Below are 16,313 nucleotides of genomic sequence, written 5' to 3' on the forward strand. Positions count from 1 at the left end.
GGGTAATGTAGAGAAGTCTCCTGTAGTGACAATGACATCACCACAGGGCATTGTGGGTAATGTAGAGGGGTCTCCTGTAGTGACAATGACATCACCACAGGGCACCGTGGGTAATGTAGAGGGGTTACCTGTAGTGACAATGACATCACCACAGGGCATTGTGGGTAATGTAGAGAGGTTTCCTGTAGACCGACAGCTCCATGAGCACTGGAAGGGGAGAGGCTACCGCTCAGTGCTCTCAGTCACCTACAAAGCCAAAGATCCCCTGTAAAGGCTTTCACAGCCTGTTGGGGCAAGTGTTGTTAGCAAACCCCCGTGAAGGCTGGAACGGCACACGAGGGGGTGGGTGGCCAGTACCACTCCCACTCGTTTTTGTCTCTTCCAATGCTATTGTTTACACACCACACCAGGTTCTCATTTAAGGTCGAGTTGACCTAGGGGAGGTCCAAGACCGGTTCAGATAATCGTCACTGGCCTTGGCCGTGAGCGGGAATCAAACTCAGGTTTGCGGGTTCGTAGCGTAGCACGCTAATCACTGCACTACCACTTCCTGCGACCACACGAATATAAACACGAACTACACGAACCATTCAGAGCTAGGTTGTGCGGAGCAGAGGGCATTGCTGCCAAATCAAATATTGTTCTGTACTTCTATGCTCTCTCCTTCACCGGCCCGGGTAGGGCAAGGTTGTAACTGGTTGCAATAAACACATCATTAGACACGAAGGACACAACTATTTTTTAACGTAAATTTTTACTTCCCCGCCATTGTATGTATATATAAATCACACATCATTACAACAGTCATCATCGTAAGCCATCATTGCTTTAATCCTAATTAGAATATGTAGTGCTACAATCGTCACGGATCGAGGTTTATCATTATTATAATCATAAATAATCATTATTCATGCGAATCATCGCTGCTGCCATCCCATCGCAAGATGCCAGGAGATGGGTGTCAACCCGCGTACTCAAAGGGCGCGCGACCTTTGACACCCAGTCCGGTGATCTGCAAAAAGAACACGGGGGGGGGGGGGGGGGGGGGCGAAACAAATGAATCATCTCCACATAATCATCGTCATCATCACTTCGACCAATCCACTGCTGGATGACCCCCCCCCTTACCCCACCAATCCGAGCCGTCTTGCAAGAACAAGTGCTGAAACGGTGCGCAAAGAAGTGGGGAAAGATGCACGCTAAGGATAACTGGAATCGCGACGAGAGGCGGAAAGAGGACATGGATGCGTTGGACGGCGTTACGGATGTGAGGGAACATCGGAGCGACCGTTAAGCAAAGTGGGCTTCTAGAATCAGAATGTTGTATTTATACTGCAGGAGGAATCCGATGAGCCACACAGCTCTTTATTCACAGACGTCGTCCAGTGAGGGGCACGGGGTCAGGACGTTACAACAACGGTACAAAAAAACATGACGGGCAGTGCAGAGGTGCCGAAGGAACGCTGGCCGAGCGGTCGAGGTCACACCGACGGGCGTGGTCTCGGAAGAGACGGCGTCCGCCGCACACGGACAGAGACGGAGCGGTGGAATCGGATCGCGTTTGGCCGCGCGGTTGGTCGTGTCAACGCAGGGCCGTGGGAAGGTGGATGCCTCCAACATTGTCAGCTGATTGGTCGTGACTTGACGACGGATAGATCGGAATCGTCGTCGGCGTCGCCCGGGTCCACGTTTTCCCCGACGCTTTGGCTCGCGGAGGTCTCAAGGACGGAGGGGCTCTCTTGCGTAGGCAACCGATAAGTCGGGTGTTGTGGACATTGAGAGGGCTTACACGGCGATGAGATGTTAACTCCCTCGCCTGGTATGTAGGAGGTCGTAGGTTCGATCCTGACCCTGAAGACGCCTGCTGTATATGTGGAGTCTGCGTCTCTCTCATCATCATCATCACGGTGGCTAGGAGATGTAACTACCTCGCCAGGTATACAGGAAGTCGTGGGTTCGATCCTGACCCTGACGCCGCCTGCTGTATATTTGGAGTTTGTGTGTCTCTCTCTTCCCGTGTTCGCGTGGATTTTTCATCCGGGTCCTTCCGGTTTTCCCCTCCACATTTAGAATCAACGTCACAGCGTTTAGAGTATTTGGCTGCTTATACATTTTCGCACGATGATAAGCCCACTTCGTTGAGCTGTCATTTGTGATAGCCAGGACGCTTCTGAAAAAGAGCTACATAGCTCGGTGGGGCCTCAACTGGTAAACAAAAAAGTAGCAAATGGACATATTGGTGGTACACCAGTCCACGTAAAACAGTAAAAAATCTTAAATTTGAATCGGCAAATCTGTCTATCAGTGTTCTTGGTTCTTTCGGTAAAGTCACGTAGAAGGGAAATAATACAATAATAAAATAATAAAAATCAATTCTCACGACGTTCGATTACAACACAAGCAATCATCATCACACCTGATGTTGATGATGATGATTGCTTGCAATCGAAACGTCGTGAGAATTTTATTGTTCTATTTTTATCATTTTATTATTTCCCTTCTGCGTGACTTTACCGAAAGAACCAAGAATATGAATCCCTGCAGTCACGAAAGCTTTAAAACGAAATCTGTCTATCAGTCTTTTATTGACCCTGTCGCCAAGTTTGACGCAATTCGAAGGTTTATTCAGTCTACCGTGGCTTGCTAAAAAAAGTCAACTTTGACCCTTGATTTGGGTTTGTTGAATCGAGGAACTGTCAGACCAAGTCGAGGGCACGAGTAGTCAAATCTTGCCTCTGGAATAACGGAACCAGCCAATCGCCATCAGGGCTGGGTGCTGCTGTACGGCAACAGACCACTCGTATCAACGTTTCGTCTCCGGACCGCTCCGACATCACGACAACTGATTTTGAGTTGCACCACCACAACCACCAGTTTAACACGTAGGCGTTCGCGACCGATATCATCCATAATACACAGGCGACAGAATCACATCTACGCCTCTATTTAAAGAACGAAACAGGAGGAGGATTTCTCCACAAATCTGGCTGTCCACCTGATGAAGCTGGTTGTAATTACCTGCGAAACGTCATACTCAGATTGTAAATGTTGTGGCTTTGCTCTCCGACACACCGGTGTGCTGTACTAGTGTAGGGGTGTTAGAGAGAGAGCCGTTATGCATGGCAGCTTATGGGAAACAAATACAGTGGGCGGGGCTACGTGAGTGCACGGGGGGGTGCTCTCAACGACGTCCGCACCAGGCAGCCCGGGGCCCCACCCCTCAGCGGGGGTGGAGTATAAAGGGGGATGTGTCAGAGGGCTCGGGGCAGAATGTTAAAGCTAAACCAGTGAAGACCGAAGATCGTCTAGCTAGAGCCCTGGACTCCCCTGGGACGCCGCCCTTGTCAGGGCCGCGCAGGACCGAGCCAGCGGCGTGGTCCCGAGAACCAGAGCTAGTGCTCTGGGACTCCGGGTACCGTAGCCCGACTTACCAGTGTCGGGCCAGACAGCCTCCCCTAGCCCGTTAGTGGAGGACTAGGAGGTAGGTCAGAGATAGCTAGCAGTGTATTCCCAGCTAGCCGGGTGAGGGGGCCGATACCCCCTCTAGTATTGTATGTCCACAGTTGTGACTACTTGTACGGAATAAATACGTGTGCCTCACCAATGGTGTCCAAGAGTCATCAACGGTACTTCACTAGTATACTACACTATACACTACACTATACACTACACTATATACTACACCACTATACACTACACCACTATACACTACACTATACACTACACTACTATACACTACACTACTATACACTACACTATACGCTACTATACATCACTACTATACACTATACTATACACTACACTACTATACACTACACTATACACTACTAAACTATACACTACTATACGCTACACTAGACACGACACTACTATACACTACACTATACACTACACTACTATACACTACACTACTATACACTACTACACTATACACTACACTACTATACACTACACTACTATACACTAGTGCTATACTAGTAACGAATTGGCCACGTTCTGTTTACGTGACAAACCTTACTAGTTGGCCGTGTCGGGCGGTGGCGGGTTTAACGACACACATTTATATATTTACCACCACCACCAATCCGCACGATTTTCTAACCGGGGTTGTGAATGGGGAAATAAATAATGAAGCATTTATACATTTTCCCACGCCGGTACGTTCATACGGCATCGAGAGAGAGAGCAACAGCGGTGGCGGTAGCGGCGGCACCTTGAAGACGTTCCCAGCCTGAGGCTCGCGCGCCAGCCCGGCGGCGTCCAGTCCCTCGCAGGCCGACGTGACGAAGAGCTCCGAGTAGTCGGGGCCCCCGAAGCAGCAAGAGGTCGTCTTGGACACGGGCAGCTTCACCACCTGCAGGCGCTTGCCTGTGCACCGCCACCACCAACAGCATCAGCATCGTCATCATCAGCATCGTCATCATCATCATCACCATCACCACCATCATTATCATCATCATCACCATCATCTCCACCATCATCACCACCATCATCATCGTCATCATCACCACCATCATCGTCATCATCACCACCATCATCACCATCATCATCTCCACCATCATCACCACCACCATCATCATCATCACCATCATCATCATCACCATCATCATCACCATCATCATCACCATCATCATCACAATCATCATCACCATCATCATCACCATCATCATCACCACCATCATCGTCATCATCATCATCACCACCATCATCATCATCACCAGCGTCGTCATCATCACCATCATCATCACCAGCGTCGTCATCATCACCACCAGTGTCAAGGTTAGCAGAACCATCGTCGTTGTCATCACCACCAGCACGAGCGTCAAGATCGGCATAACATCGTCATCATCATCACAAGCAGCGTCATAATCACCACCATAACCAGCATCAAGATCAGCGGAATTATCAGCATCCTCGCCATCATCACCACCGCCAGTGTCAAGGTCAGCAGAATCATAGTTATGATCAGTGTCAAGGTCACTACCATGAGCATCAATGTCAGAATCATCTTTGTCATCATCGTCAAGTCATGATCAATATCAGCATCAAATCTAGAATGATCAATATCATTGACAGAATAACTTCAACATCCACACCACACGCGGCCATAGGAGGCTTGCCGTTTCCACGTTGTTACTGACGAGGATGCTAATGACGATGACGCTGAGGATGATGTGATGGCGCTGCTGCAGGAAACATGATGATAACGATGACGACGATGATGTCAATGATGCTGATGACAATGATGCTGATGTGGGCGCTGCTGAAGACCATCACTCCGACGACTAGGACTCCAGGCACGACGGAATTTCTACGATCACCATGCTGGCGATGCTGGTGACGTCGATGATGCTGGTGATGTCAATGATGCTGGTGACGACGATGATGCTGATGACGACGATGATGCTGATGACGTCAATGCTGGTGACGACGATGATGCTGGTGACAACGATGATGCTGATGACGTCAATGCTGGTGACGACGATGATGCTGATGACGACGATGATGCTGATGACGGCAATGCTGGTGATGTCAATGATGCTGATGACGACGATGATGCTGATGACGGCAATGCTGGTGACGACGATGATGCTGATGACGACGATGATGCTGATGACGTCAATGCTGGTGACGACGATGATGCTGGTGACGTCGATAATGCTGGTGACGTCAATGCCGCTGAGGTCGTCAATGCTGGTAATGTCGATGCTGCTGATGACGTCGATGATGCTGATGACGTCGATGATACTGATGACGTCATGCTGGTGATGACGTCAATACTGGTGATGACGATGATGCTTCTGATGACGATGATGCTGGTGACGTCGATGATGCTGATGACGTCAATGCCGATGACGTCGATGCTGCTGATGACGATGATGCTGGTGACGTCATGCTGCTGATGACGTCAATGCTGCCGATGATCACGATCGTGACACCGACGCCGCTGACCGGTTTCGGGATCGATGCGAATGACGCGGCCCCCGTTGTAGCAGGCCACCCAGAGGCGGCCCTCCGCATCCAGGCACTGCCCATCGGGGATCGCCTCATCCGGCTCAAAGCGGTACACCACCCTGCGATCCGCTGGGACACACACACACACAGCGGTACACACACACACAGCGGTACACTACCCTGCTGGGACACACACACACAGCGGTACACACACAGCCTGCGCTCCGCTGGGACACACACACAGCGGTACACACACACAGCGGTACACTACTCTGCTGGGACACACACACACACAGCGGTACACACACAGCCTGCGCTCCGCTGGGACACACACACACACAGCGGTACACACACACAGCGGTACACTACTCTGCTGGGACACACACACACACAGCGGTACACACACACAGCGGTACACCACCCTGCGATTCGCTGGGACACACACACACACAGCGGTACACACACACAGCGGTACACCATCCTGCTGGGACACACACACAGCGGTACACACACACAGCGGTACACCACCCTGCGATCCGCTGGGACACACACACACAGCGGTACACACACACACAGCGGTACACTACCCTGCAGCCTGCTGGGACACACACACACACACAGCGGTACACACACACAGCGGTACACCATCCTGCTGGGACACACACACAGCGGTACACACACACAGTGGTACACACACACACAGCGGTACACCACCCTGCAGCCTGCTGGGGCATACACATACAGCAGTACACTGCCCTGCTGGGACACACACACACACAGCGGTACACTACCCTGCTGGGACACACACACACAGTGGTACACCACCCTGCTGGGACACACACAGCGGTACACACACACACAGTGGTACACACACACAGCGGTACACCACCCTGCAGCCTGCTGGGGCATACACATACAGCAGTACACTGCCCTGCTGGGACACACACACACAGTGGTACACCGCCCTGCTGGGACACACACACAGTGGTACACCGTCCTGCTGGGACACACACACAGCGGTACACTGCCCTGCTGGGACACACATACACACACAGAGGTACACCGCCCTGCTGGGACACACACACACAGCGGTACACTGCCCTGCTGGGACACACACACACACACAGCGGTACACCGCCCTGCTGAGACACACACAGAGCAGGACACACACACACACAGCGGTACACTGCCCTGCAGTCTGCTGGGACACACACAGAACAAAAATCCCCCTAAAACTCTGTGCCTTACAATTGAGATGCAATTCGCAGAAACGGCGCTGCATAAAAATGCTGAATTGCTCATTACGATTAAACAATAAACAATAATTATTGACCTCCCACTGATTATAATCAGTGGGAGGTCCCTCATTCTCGTCTGCTGCCCCGAGAGCGTGGGCCGGCATTCAGCCTGTTAAGGCTACACGGGGGATCTTTTTCTTTGGTGTTCAGTCAGAGCGTGGCTGAGTGAAGCAGGAGGCAGATGGAGGCCCTAAGCTGGAAGTGAAACGGAGCAACGTTCCTGCACGTAACATTGGACACAGCGGTAGCGATTGGCAGATCAAAGCAAGATCCCCATCCGGCCAATCAGAGCGTCCGCGGATGAATGGGAGGACAGACAGACAAGACACCGCAGACCATAATGAATGGGCGCAGCAATACGGAGGGCATTGACTCCCTACTAACAACACGCACACTTGCGTCTGGTGTTCACGGACAGGAATGGATGGAAGAGAGACCGACAGAGACGAAGAGGAAGGAGGCCAAAGCCCGCGTGGAAATTAATGGGCGGTGGCAGGACTCTGAGGCCCGTCGCCCCCAAGCCGTTCTGCGTAGCGCCACGAACGGCGCCTGCGGGTAGCAGCGGGTCGGCCATGAAAAGGATCTACGAACAACGCCCCTCGGCTCACAAAAAAAAACAAATAGATTAACGGCTCCCCTTTTGAGTTGTTCTCCACGAGCAGAAAAAGGACATTCTGGGGCAGCCCCCGCCTCCCGCTCACCCCCCGACCCCCCCCCGGGGTGCCAGCAGCGATTACCGTGGGCCCACGGAGATCAAGGACGCCTCGCCGGTGGGGGAGAGTCTCACAAAAGGAGGCCTCGAACGTCGTGGCGAGCCAACGGACGGACGGGTAAAGGAATGGAGGATTGTGGCGCTTGCATCTGCACCGAGCGCTTTTGATTTTTTTATGTCTTTCACTTGTCGTTCTTTTTTCTTTCTTTTGTCTTTTTTTATTCCTTTTCCTTTCTTCTTTCTTTTTTCCTTTTTTCTTTCACTTAATGTCCTTTTGTGGAACCGTGCGACAACTCAATGAGACGCAAAAATCCTCTTAGCTAATTGAGATCCTGAAACTCCGGGTGTCCGCCACTCGGCGGCGATTGGCACGGTTGGCTACGTACGGTGCGAAAGAAGTTCATCACGCATCCGGTACATTCATACCACGTGATGAGCCACTTCGCCGAGCTATCACTTGCGGTAGCCCGCTCGCTGCTGAGAAAGAGCCACGTAGCTCAGTGGGGCCTCGCCTGGTACAATTAAAATCGAGTAAATTATTGAAATGGTTTTTAGGCCAGCAGCATCGCGGTTTTGGCTCCGGCTCGTATCCGCGAGGGAGCCGGCACACGCACGCACGCACGCTCGCGGGCCGGCTCCGGAAAACCGGCAGTGGCAACGGGAACCGTCAGGGGTGGGCGGGGGGGGCCACGCGGGGGGGGGGGGGATGCGCGTGGGAGGCTCACAGAGGGCGCCGGTGGTGACGTCGTACTTGAAGGCGAACACGCTGTAGGCGAGGCTGTCGATGTAGAAGAAGGTGGCGTTGTCGAGCGACCAGTCGAGGCCATTGGAGATGTCGACGTCGCGGAAGTGGCGCGTGGCGGTGGCGTCGCTGCCGTCGCTGCCCGCGGCGTGCAGGCTGTAGAGCGAGCCCTGCTTCCGCTCCAGCACGGCCGGTGCCGTCTCGTGGCCCATGGTGCCTTTGCGGGAGGCGGGTGGGGGGGAAGAGAGATGCCCGGGGTGATAAAGCGAGAGTCAAAATCAAGGTGCAGCCCTGCAAGACGTTAACTACCTCGCCCGGTATGCAGGAGATCGTGGGTTCGATCCCCGACCCGATGTCGCCTGCTGTATATTTGGAGTTTGCTTGTCTCTCTCATCATCATCACGGTGGCTATGAGATGTTAACTATCTCGCCTGGTATACAGGAGGTCGTGGGTTCAGTCCCAACCCTGAGGATGCCTGCTGTATGGCTCAGTGGGCCTTAACTGGTAAAATAAAAGAAATTGTTTAGTTTTAATTGTTTCCTCACGTCACTGCTGGTGGACATGCCTCCACTAAAGGGACCTCCCGCTTAGCAGGTTACTTTGGCCTACTCTTCCACGCTGGCCAGACAACCTGTTAAGAGCCAAGTGTATATATGTGTGTAGAGGAGGAATATTGGGACGTGACGTCATGCGCGCTGTCCAGTGCAATGACGTCATGGGACGTGACGTCATGCGCGCTGGGCGGGGCGATGACGTCATGTCTCCTCGAGGTACTTAAGGGGGACCCCGTGACGAAAGCGGGGTCACTGTGGGAGTCCGGGATAGAGAACGGTCGAAGAGCCAGCCGACTCGAGGGAGAGAGCCCTGGAGCTAGCCGAGCTCGGTACAGACATAGTGCGGGGTCGTATAGGAGCCCTACCCCTGGGGAGTTATCTAAACCCTTAATAAAAAACCGGCGCAAGCCCTTACCTGAAGACCTGCCTCCGCGTCGTCATTTGCACCTCAACATATGTATTGACAGTTTTCGGCACAGCACGGGAGACATTCATTTTCTCTTTGCCACGACTGTGACCGTGTGTTCGTCATCCCCCTTGGATAGAGCCACGTGCGGAGGATTTAAAGAGCCACACGCGGCTCCGGAGACGCCGGTCGGCCACCGCTGCTCTAGAGGGGAACGTCTGGCCAATGCTTTCCACGCCAGACAGAATTCTTGGAAGACGTGGAGGGGGGGGGGGGTTACCCACACTCTAACCCACCACACGCGGACCCTGCCGAGTCACTTTTACTTTAATGTGCACATCTTTCCCGCACCTCTCATTAGCACGGATGGCTATGTCCGCTGCAAAATGGCAGAAGTTCAACATACAAAGAGAGACAAAGATCCCCCGTATAGCCTCAACAGACTGTTGGGGCAAGTGCTGTTCGTGAGCAACTATGAAGGCCGGCACGGCACATGAGGGGGTGGGTGGCCAACACCACGCCCGGCCGCCTTTGTCTCCCCAATGATGATGTTTACACACCGCACCGGGTACTCATTTGAGGCTGAGTCGACCTAGGGCAGGCCCAGAATGGGTTCAGATAATCGTCACTGGTGTCGGCCTTGAGCGGGAATCGAACCCAGTTCGCCAGGTTCGTAGCGCAGCGCGCTAACTGCTACACTACCGCTCCCCATACATACAACATACATACAACATACAGGGACTCAATCGCGATTTGAAGATTTCATGACTGCAGGAATCCATACTCTTTGGTGTTGCGTTCGAAACGTCGTGATTTTTTTTTCTACATACGTGACTTTACCGAAAGAATCAAAGAGTTATACAGGGACTCCTCTATTAACCAACTTTCAGAGATACGAATAAACCTGTCTGTACGTCCAGTTACCGCTGTTCGGACCGACAGCTGTAAGTTCAACCGCTGCGCAATAGATGGCGGTTGTGGCATCTACATCTGCAGAACGTGAAGAACCAGTGGCATCTACATCTGCAGAAGGTGAAGAACCAGTGGCATCTACATCTGCAGAAGGTGAAGAACCAGTGGCATCTACATCTGCAGAACGTGAAGAGCCAGTGGCATCTACATCTGCAGAACGTGAAGACCCAGTGGCACCTACATCTGCAGAACGTGAAGAGCCAGTGGCATCTACATCTGCAGAACGTGAAGAACCAGTGGCTTCTACATCTATAGAACGTGAAGAACCAGTGGCATCTACATCTGCAGAACGTGAAGAACCAGTGGCATCTACATCTACAGAACGTGAAGAACCAGTGGCATTTCCATCTGCAGAATGTGAAGAACCAGTGGCATCTACATCTGCAGAACTTGAAGAGCCAGTGGCATCTACATATACAGAACGTGAAGAACCAGTGGCATTTACATCTGCAGAATGTGAAGAACCAGTGGCATCTACATCTGCAGAACGTGAAGAGCCAGTGGCATCTACATATACAGAACGTGAAGAACCAGTGGCATCTACATCTGCAGAACGCGAAGAACCAGTGGCATCTACATCTGCAGAACGTGAAGAGCCAGTGGCATCTACATCTGCAGAACGTGAAGACCCAGTGGCACCTACATCTGCAGAACGTGAAGAGCCAGTGGCATCTACATCTGCAGAACGTGAAGAACCAGTGGCTTCTACATCTGCAGAACGTGAAGAACCAGTGGCATCTACATCTGCAGAACGTGAAGAGCCAGTGGCATCTACATATACAGAACGTGAAGAACCAGTGGCTTCTACATCTGCAGAACGTGAAGAACCAGTGGCATCTACATCTGCAGAACGTGAAGAACCAGTGGCATCTACATCTGCAGAACGTGAAGAACCAGTGGCATCTACATCTGCAGAACGTGAAGAACCAGTGGCATCTACATCTGCAGAACGTGAAGAACCAGTGGCATCTACATATACAGAACGTGAAGAACCAGTGGCATCTACATCTGCAGAATGTGAAGAGCCAGTGGCATCTACGTCTGCAGATCATCATGCTACTTTTAAAGCCATTCCCCGTGTTGAGTGTACACGCCGTACAACGTGTTTGGAATCGACAGGAGTAAAGTTGGACTCGCGAACAAATCGACTTACGAACGGACCTCTGGAACCTAACTCGTTCGTAAGTAGAGGAGTCCCTGGACATACAACATACATACAACATGCATACAACATACATACAACATACATACAACATACATACAACATACACACACCATACATACAACATACATACAACATACAAAGCACAGAGAGCCCCTCACCAGCTCCTCGCATCCCTAGGGAGGGGCAATGCAATTAGGCACTTTGGACTTCTTTATCACCGTTACGCAGCCCAAACGAGCTAATCGGAGGTGTGTGTGGCTCTCTGCGCTCCTAGTTGTGTGATACAGTCTTATTCCCGTGATGTATCCCAGTTTCATATTGTAGAGGTGGTAACCGTAGTTGGACCTGACATATGTACATGTTATCAGAGTTTGTTGGCATGTTCACCGCATGTACTCTGTGTGTGGTTAACGCAGACTTGATCCCTTACAAAAGGTTTCTATTTGGTGTTAATAATGAATCATACAAAAAACGTGTTTTTTTCTGAAAAAATAACAATAGGTTTTAAACAGGAGTTGTGCTAATGTGTTCAAAATAACAAATAGATACCTTTTGCAAGGCACTAACCACACATCATTAATGATGTCTGCATTGTCTTTGAAACTCATTGGCCTACACCAGAGACAGCAGCCTTCTTCATGGCCCAGTCTCACCAGTGTCAGACCAGAGAACGCCAAAGGGCGTGTTTCTTAATACTGGCAAAAATCGGTCCCATAGATTACGTTTTATTTTATTTTATTACCTTTGATGACAACGACGACGATGATGTGACGACGATGATGATGATGTGACGCTGGTGGCGATGATGGCGATTCAACTCGGGAGGGGGGTGTAAGGGCGCTCAGCGGCCCCGCTTCTCACCGGCAAAGAAGCGCCCCGCCGGGTCCACCTTGCCGTCGTTGAAGCGGTTGTTGGGGCGGTCCTTGTCGACGGCTACCACCGGGGTGAAGCGCTGCTCGTCCCAGTCCAGCAGGCCGAACGTGGTGCCGCACGCCACCGCGTAGCCCGCCCGGCCGCGCCGCGGCACCGCGCACCCCACTGTCTCGTCTTCGACGCGCCGGCAACGGCGCGGACGGCGGCGGTACGAGAAGCGTCAACAGCAGCGGTGAGCGGATGTAACCCACCGTGCGTGCGTAGTGCGGTGCCTGCGCGTCTGCGTGCGTCTGCATGTCCCGTGCCGGCCTTCACAGGTGCTCGCTAACGGCACTTGCCCCGAGGTTATACGGGGGATCTTTGTCTTTGTAGGTGACTGAGAGCACACCGAGCGGTAGCCTCTCCCCTTCCAGTGCTCATGGAGCTGTCGGTCTACAGGAGACCCCTCTACATTACCCACAATGCCCTGTGGTGATGTCAATGTCTCTACAGGAGACCCCTCTACATTACCCACAATGCCCTGTGGTGATGTCAATGTCACTACAGGAGACCCCTCTACATTACCCACAATGCCCTGCGGTGATGTCATTGTGTCTACAGGAGAAACGTCTGCCTTTGGCGATGCTGAGAATACCCACGGTGTTACGCGTGAGTTGGAACATCTCTTAATGTAAGCGAACACATAGCGGCATGTGTGTGTACACGAATCAGTATGCGTGTGCGCGCGTACAAATACAGGTGTGTGGGTACGTGCGTAAACGTATACATACGGGCGTGTGTGCGTGTCTGCACAGATGTACAGGCGTGCGTGCGTGCGGGATGCGTGCGTTCGTGCATGCGATGTAGCGTGCACTCAGCCGCCTACCCAGGTGCACCTTCTCCACGGTGCCCGTGTGCGGGTGCCACCTGCACACGTCCTGCGCCAGCACGTCCACGTAGAGCAGCGTGCCCGCCGCACCCTCCCACACGGGGCCCTCGCCCACGCGGCACGCCTCGCCCACTACGCTCTGCACCTGCACCCCCGACATGCCGCCTGGGCACCGCACGCCACGGGGTCACCTTGAATCAATACGTGAGCTTTTAAATACGCCGCACGCACCCGGTTGGTGAGTGGGGAGGGGACGTCGCACACATGGCTGGTGAGTGAGGAGGGGACGTCGCACACACGGTTGGTGAGTGAGGGGGGAGGGGACGTCGCACACACGGTTGGTGAGTGAGGGGGGGACGTCGCACACACGGCTGGTGAGTGAGGGGGGGACGTCGCACACACGGTGGGTGAGTGAGGGGGGGACGTCGCACACACGGCTGGTGAGTGAGGGGGGGACGTCGCACACACGGTGGGTGAGTGAGGAGGGGACGTCGCACACACGGTTGGTGAGTGAGGAGGGGACGTCGCACACACGGCTGGTGAGTGAGGAGGGGACGTCGCACACACGGCTGGTGAGTGAGGGGGGGACGTCGCACACACGGTGGGTGAGTGAGGGGGGGACGTCGCACACACAACTGGTGAGTGAGGGGGGGACGTCGCACACACGGCTGGTGAGTGAGGGGGGGACGTCGCACACACGGTGGGTGAGTGAGGGGGGGACGTCGCACACACGGCTGGTGAGTGAGGGGGGGACGTCGCACACACGGTGGGTGAGTGAGGAGGGGACGTCGCACACACGGTTGGTGAGTGAGGAGGGGACGTCGCACACACGGCTGGTGAGTGAGGAGGGGACGTCGCACACACGGCTGGTGAGTGAGGGGGGGACGTCGCACACACGGTTGGTGAGTGGGGAGGGGACGTCGCACACATGGCTGGTGAGTGAGGAGGGGACGTCGCACACACGGTTGGTGAGTGAGGGGGGAGGGGACGTCGCACACACGGTTGGTGAGTGAGGGGGGGACGTCGCACACACGGCTGGTGAGTGAGGGGGGGACGTCGCACACACGGTGGGTGAGTGAGGGGGGGACGTCGCACACACGGCTGGTGAGTGAGGGGGGGACGTCGCACACACGGTGGGTGAGTGAGGAGGGGACGTCGCACACACGGTTGGTGAGTGAGGAGGGGACGTCGCACACACGGCTGGTGAGTGAGGAGGGGACGTCGCACACACGGCTGGTGAGTGAGGGCGGGGACGTCGCACACACGGTGGGTGAGTGAGGGGGGGACGTCGCACACACAACTGGTGAGTGAGGGGGGGACATCGCACACACGGCTGGTGAGTGAGGGGGGGACGTCGCACACACGGTTGGTGAGTGAGGGGGGGACGTCGCACACTCAGTGGGTGAGTGAGGAGGGGACGTCGCACACACGGTGGGTGAGGGGGGGACGTCGCACACACGGTGGGTGAGGGGGGGACGTTGCACACACGGTTGCTGCACCTCCTGCACACTCAAGAGCCACACCACCGACGGCCACGTAAAAAAATGAAAGTGAACGAGTTTATTGAGGTCTCACCTTGGTCAATAACGAGCGCGAGCCAGCAACGCAGGACGCCCCGGCGGTGGTCTGGCGACTCAAACCCAAGGAAGTTTTCAGCAGAATCTGGGGAGAGAGGAAACAAGACGTGAACCATTTTATACTGGAGTCTCTCTTCCCATTATTAATTAAGTTAATTATTACATTAATCATTACCCTGCACGCTATTAAATCACCCAGTGTCAACCTTTCACCCCCATGCTAATGTTTTCTGGGAACCCTCGCGCCCGTGCTCGCGCGCCGGTGGGGGGGGGGGGGGGCCACTGGAGTTACGGACGCGCCAGTGATGACCACTCAAGACGGTCGCTCCGTTGACCAGCGTACTCCATATTTAGAGGGGGGCCCCGCTGGAGTTATGGACACTCCAGTGATGACCACTCAAGACGGTCGCTCCGTTGACCCACGTAGTCCATACGGAGCGGGGGACCCCGTTGGAGTTATGGACGCGTCAGTGACGACGATGCAGACTTGATGCCGTGCAAAAGATTTCCATTTGGTGTTTGAATATCTTAACACGACTCCTGTTTTATTGCCAGAAAGGGTACAAACCCATTATAATCATTTTGGACACTGACAGAAAGTTCCCATGGATATAACTGCTCGGCCCGAGCTATAAGTGCTCTGACACGTGCAATTGTCTGTGCTGGTGGCTTCGTGGCGTTCTCTGGTCTACCACTGGTGGTGAGACGAGGCCATGAAGAAGGCTGCTATCTCTGGTGTAGGCCAATCAGTTTCAAAGACAATGCAGACATCTTTAATGATCAGAGCATTACTTTTTGGTTCTTTCGGTAAAGTCACGTAGAAAGAAAGTAAATTAAATAATAGCATACGACGTTTCGATTGCAACACAAGCAATCGTCTTCAGGTACGAATGAATGAGAAAACAAACCGAGTAAACTTGAAAATATAATGCAATACAACACAGAGAGTCGGCTAACATAACAGTCAACACCCCACCTGGTTGATTACGTTCTTCCAAAGATTGCTAAATTTGAGAGAGAGACAAAACACAGACACGAAGACACACAGACAGACACACAAGCAGAGAGAGACTCACACAGAGACAGAGAGAGACACACACACATAGGCACACAGAGAAACAACGCCTCTGTGTCGAGACCTTAAATAGAGAGAGGGGGGCAGAGAGAGAGGGGGGGGGTAGAGAAATTAG

General features: G+C 53.2%; 1 protein-coding gene across 2 annotated transcripts in view; it reads right to left on the reverse strand.

The window, feature by feature from the left end:
* Positions 1 to 768: 768 nt before the first annotated feature.
* The window catches only part of RGN (regucalcin), a 33,114-nt gene continuing 17,569 nt past the window's right edge, over positions 769 to 16,313 (reverse strand). For both annotated transcript variants that reach the window (XM_078881182.1, XM_078881181.1), the window contains exons 2-8: positions 15,122 to 15,208; positions 13,544 to 13,711; positions 12,667 to 12,852; positions 8,691 to 8,924; positions 5,953 to 6,084; positions 4,214 to 4,368; positions 769 to 1,012 (exon numbers count right to left, since the gene is read on the reverse strand). In XM_078881182.1, the coding sequence (XP_078737308.1) occupies positions 962 to 1,012; positions 4,214 to 4,368; positions 5,953 to 6,084; positions 8,691 to 8,924; positions 12,667 to 12,852; positions 13,544 to 13,706 (921 nt within the window). In that variant the 5' untranslated portion in view covers positions 13,707 to 13,711; positions 15,122 to 15,208 and the 3' untranslated portion in view covers positions 769 to 961. The remainder of the gene's footprint in view (positions 1,013 to 4,213; positions 4,369 to 5,952; positions 6,085 to 8,690; positions 8,925 to 12,666; positions 12,853 to 13,543; positions 13,712 to 15,121; positions 15,209 to 16,313) is intronic.

The sequence above is a fragment of the Lampetra fluviatilis genome, chromosome 60 (genome assembly GCF_964198595.1).
Source record: "Lampetra fluviatilis chromosome 60, kcLamFluv1.1, whole genome shotgun sequence".
NCBI classification, from domain to species: domain Eukaryota; kingdom Metazoa; phylum Chordata; class Hyperoartia; order Petromyzontiformes; family Petromyzontidae; genus Lampetra; species Lampetra fluviatilis.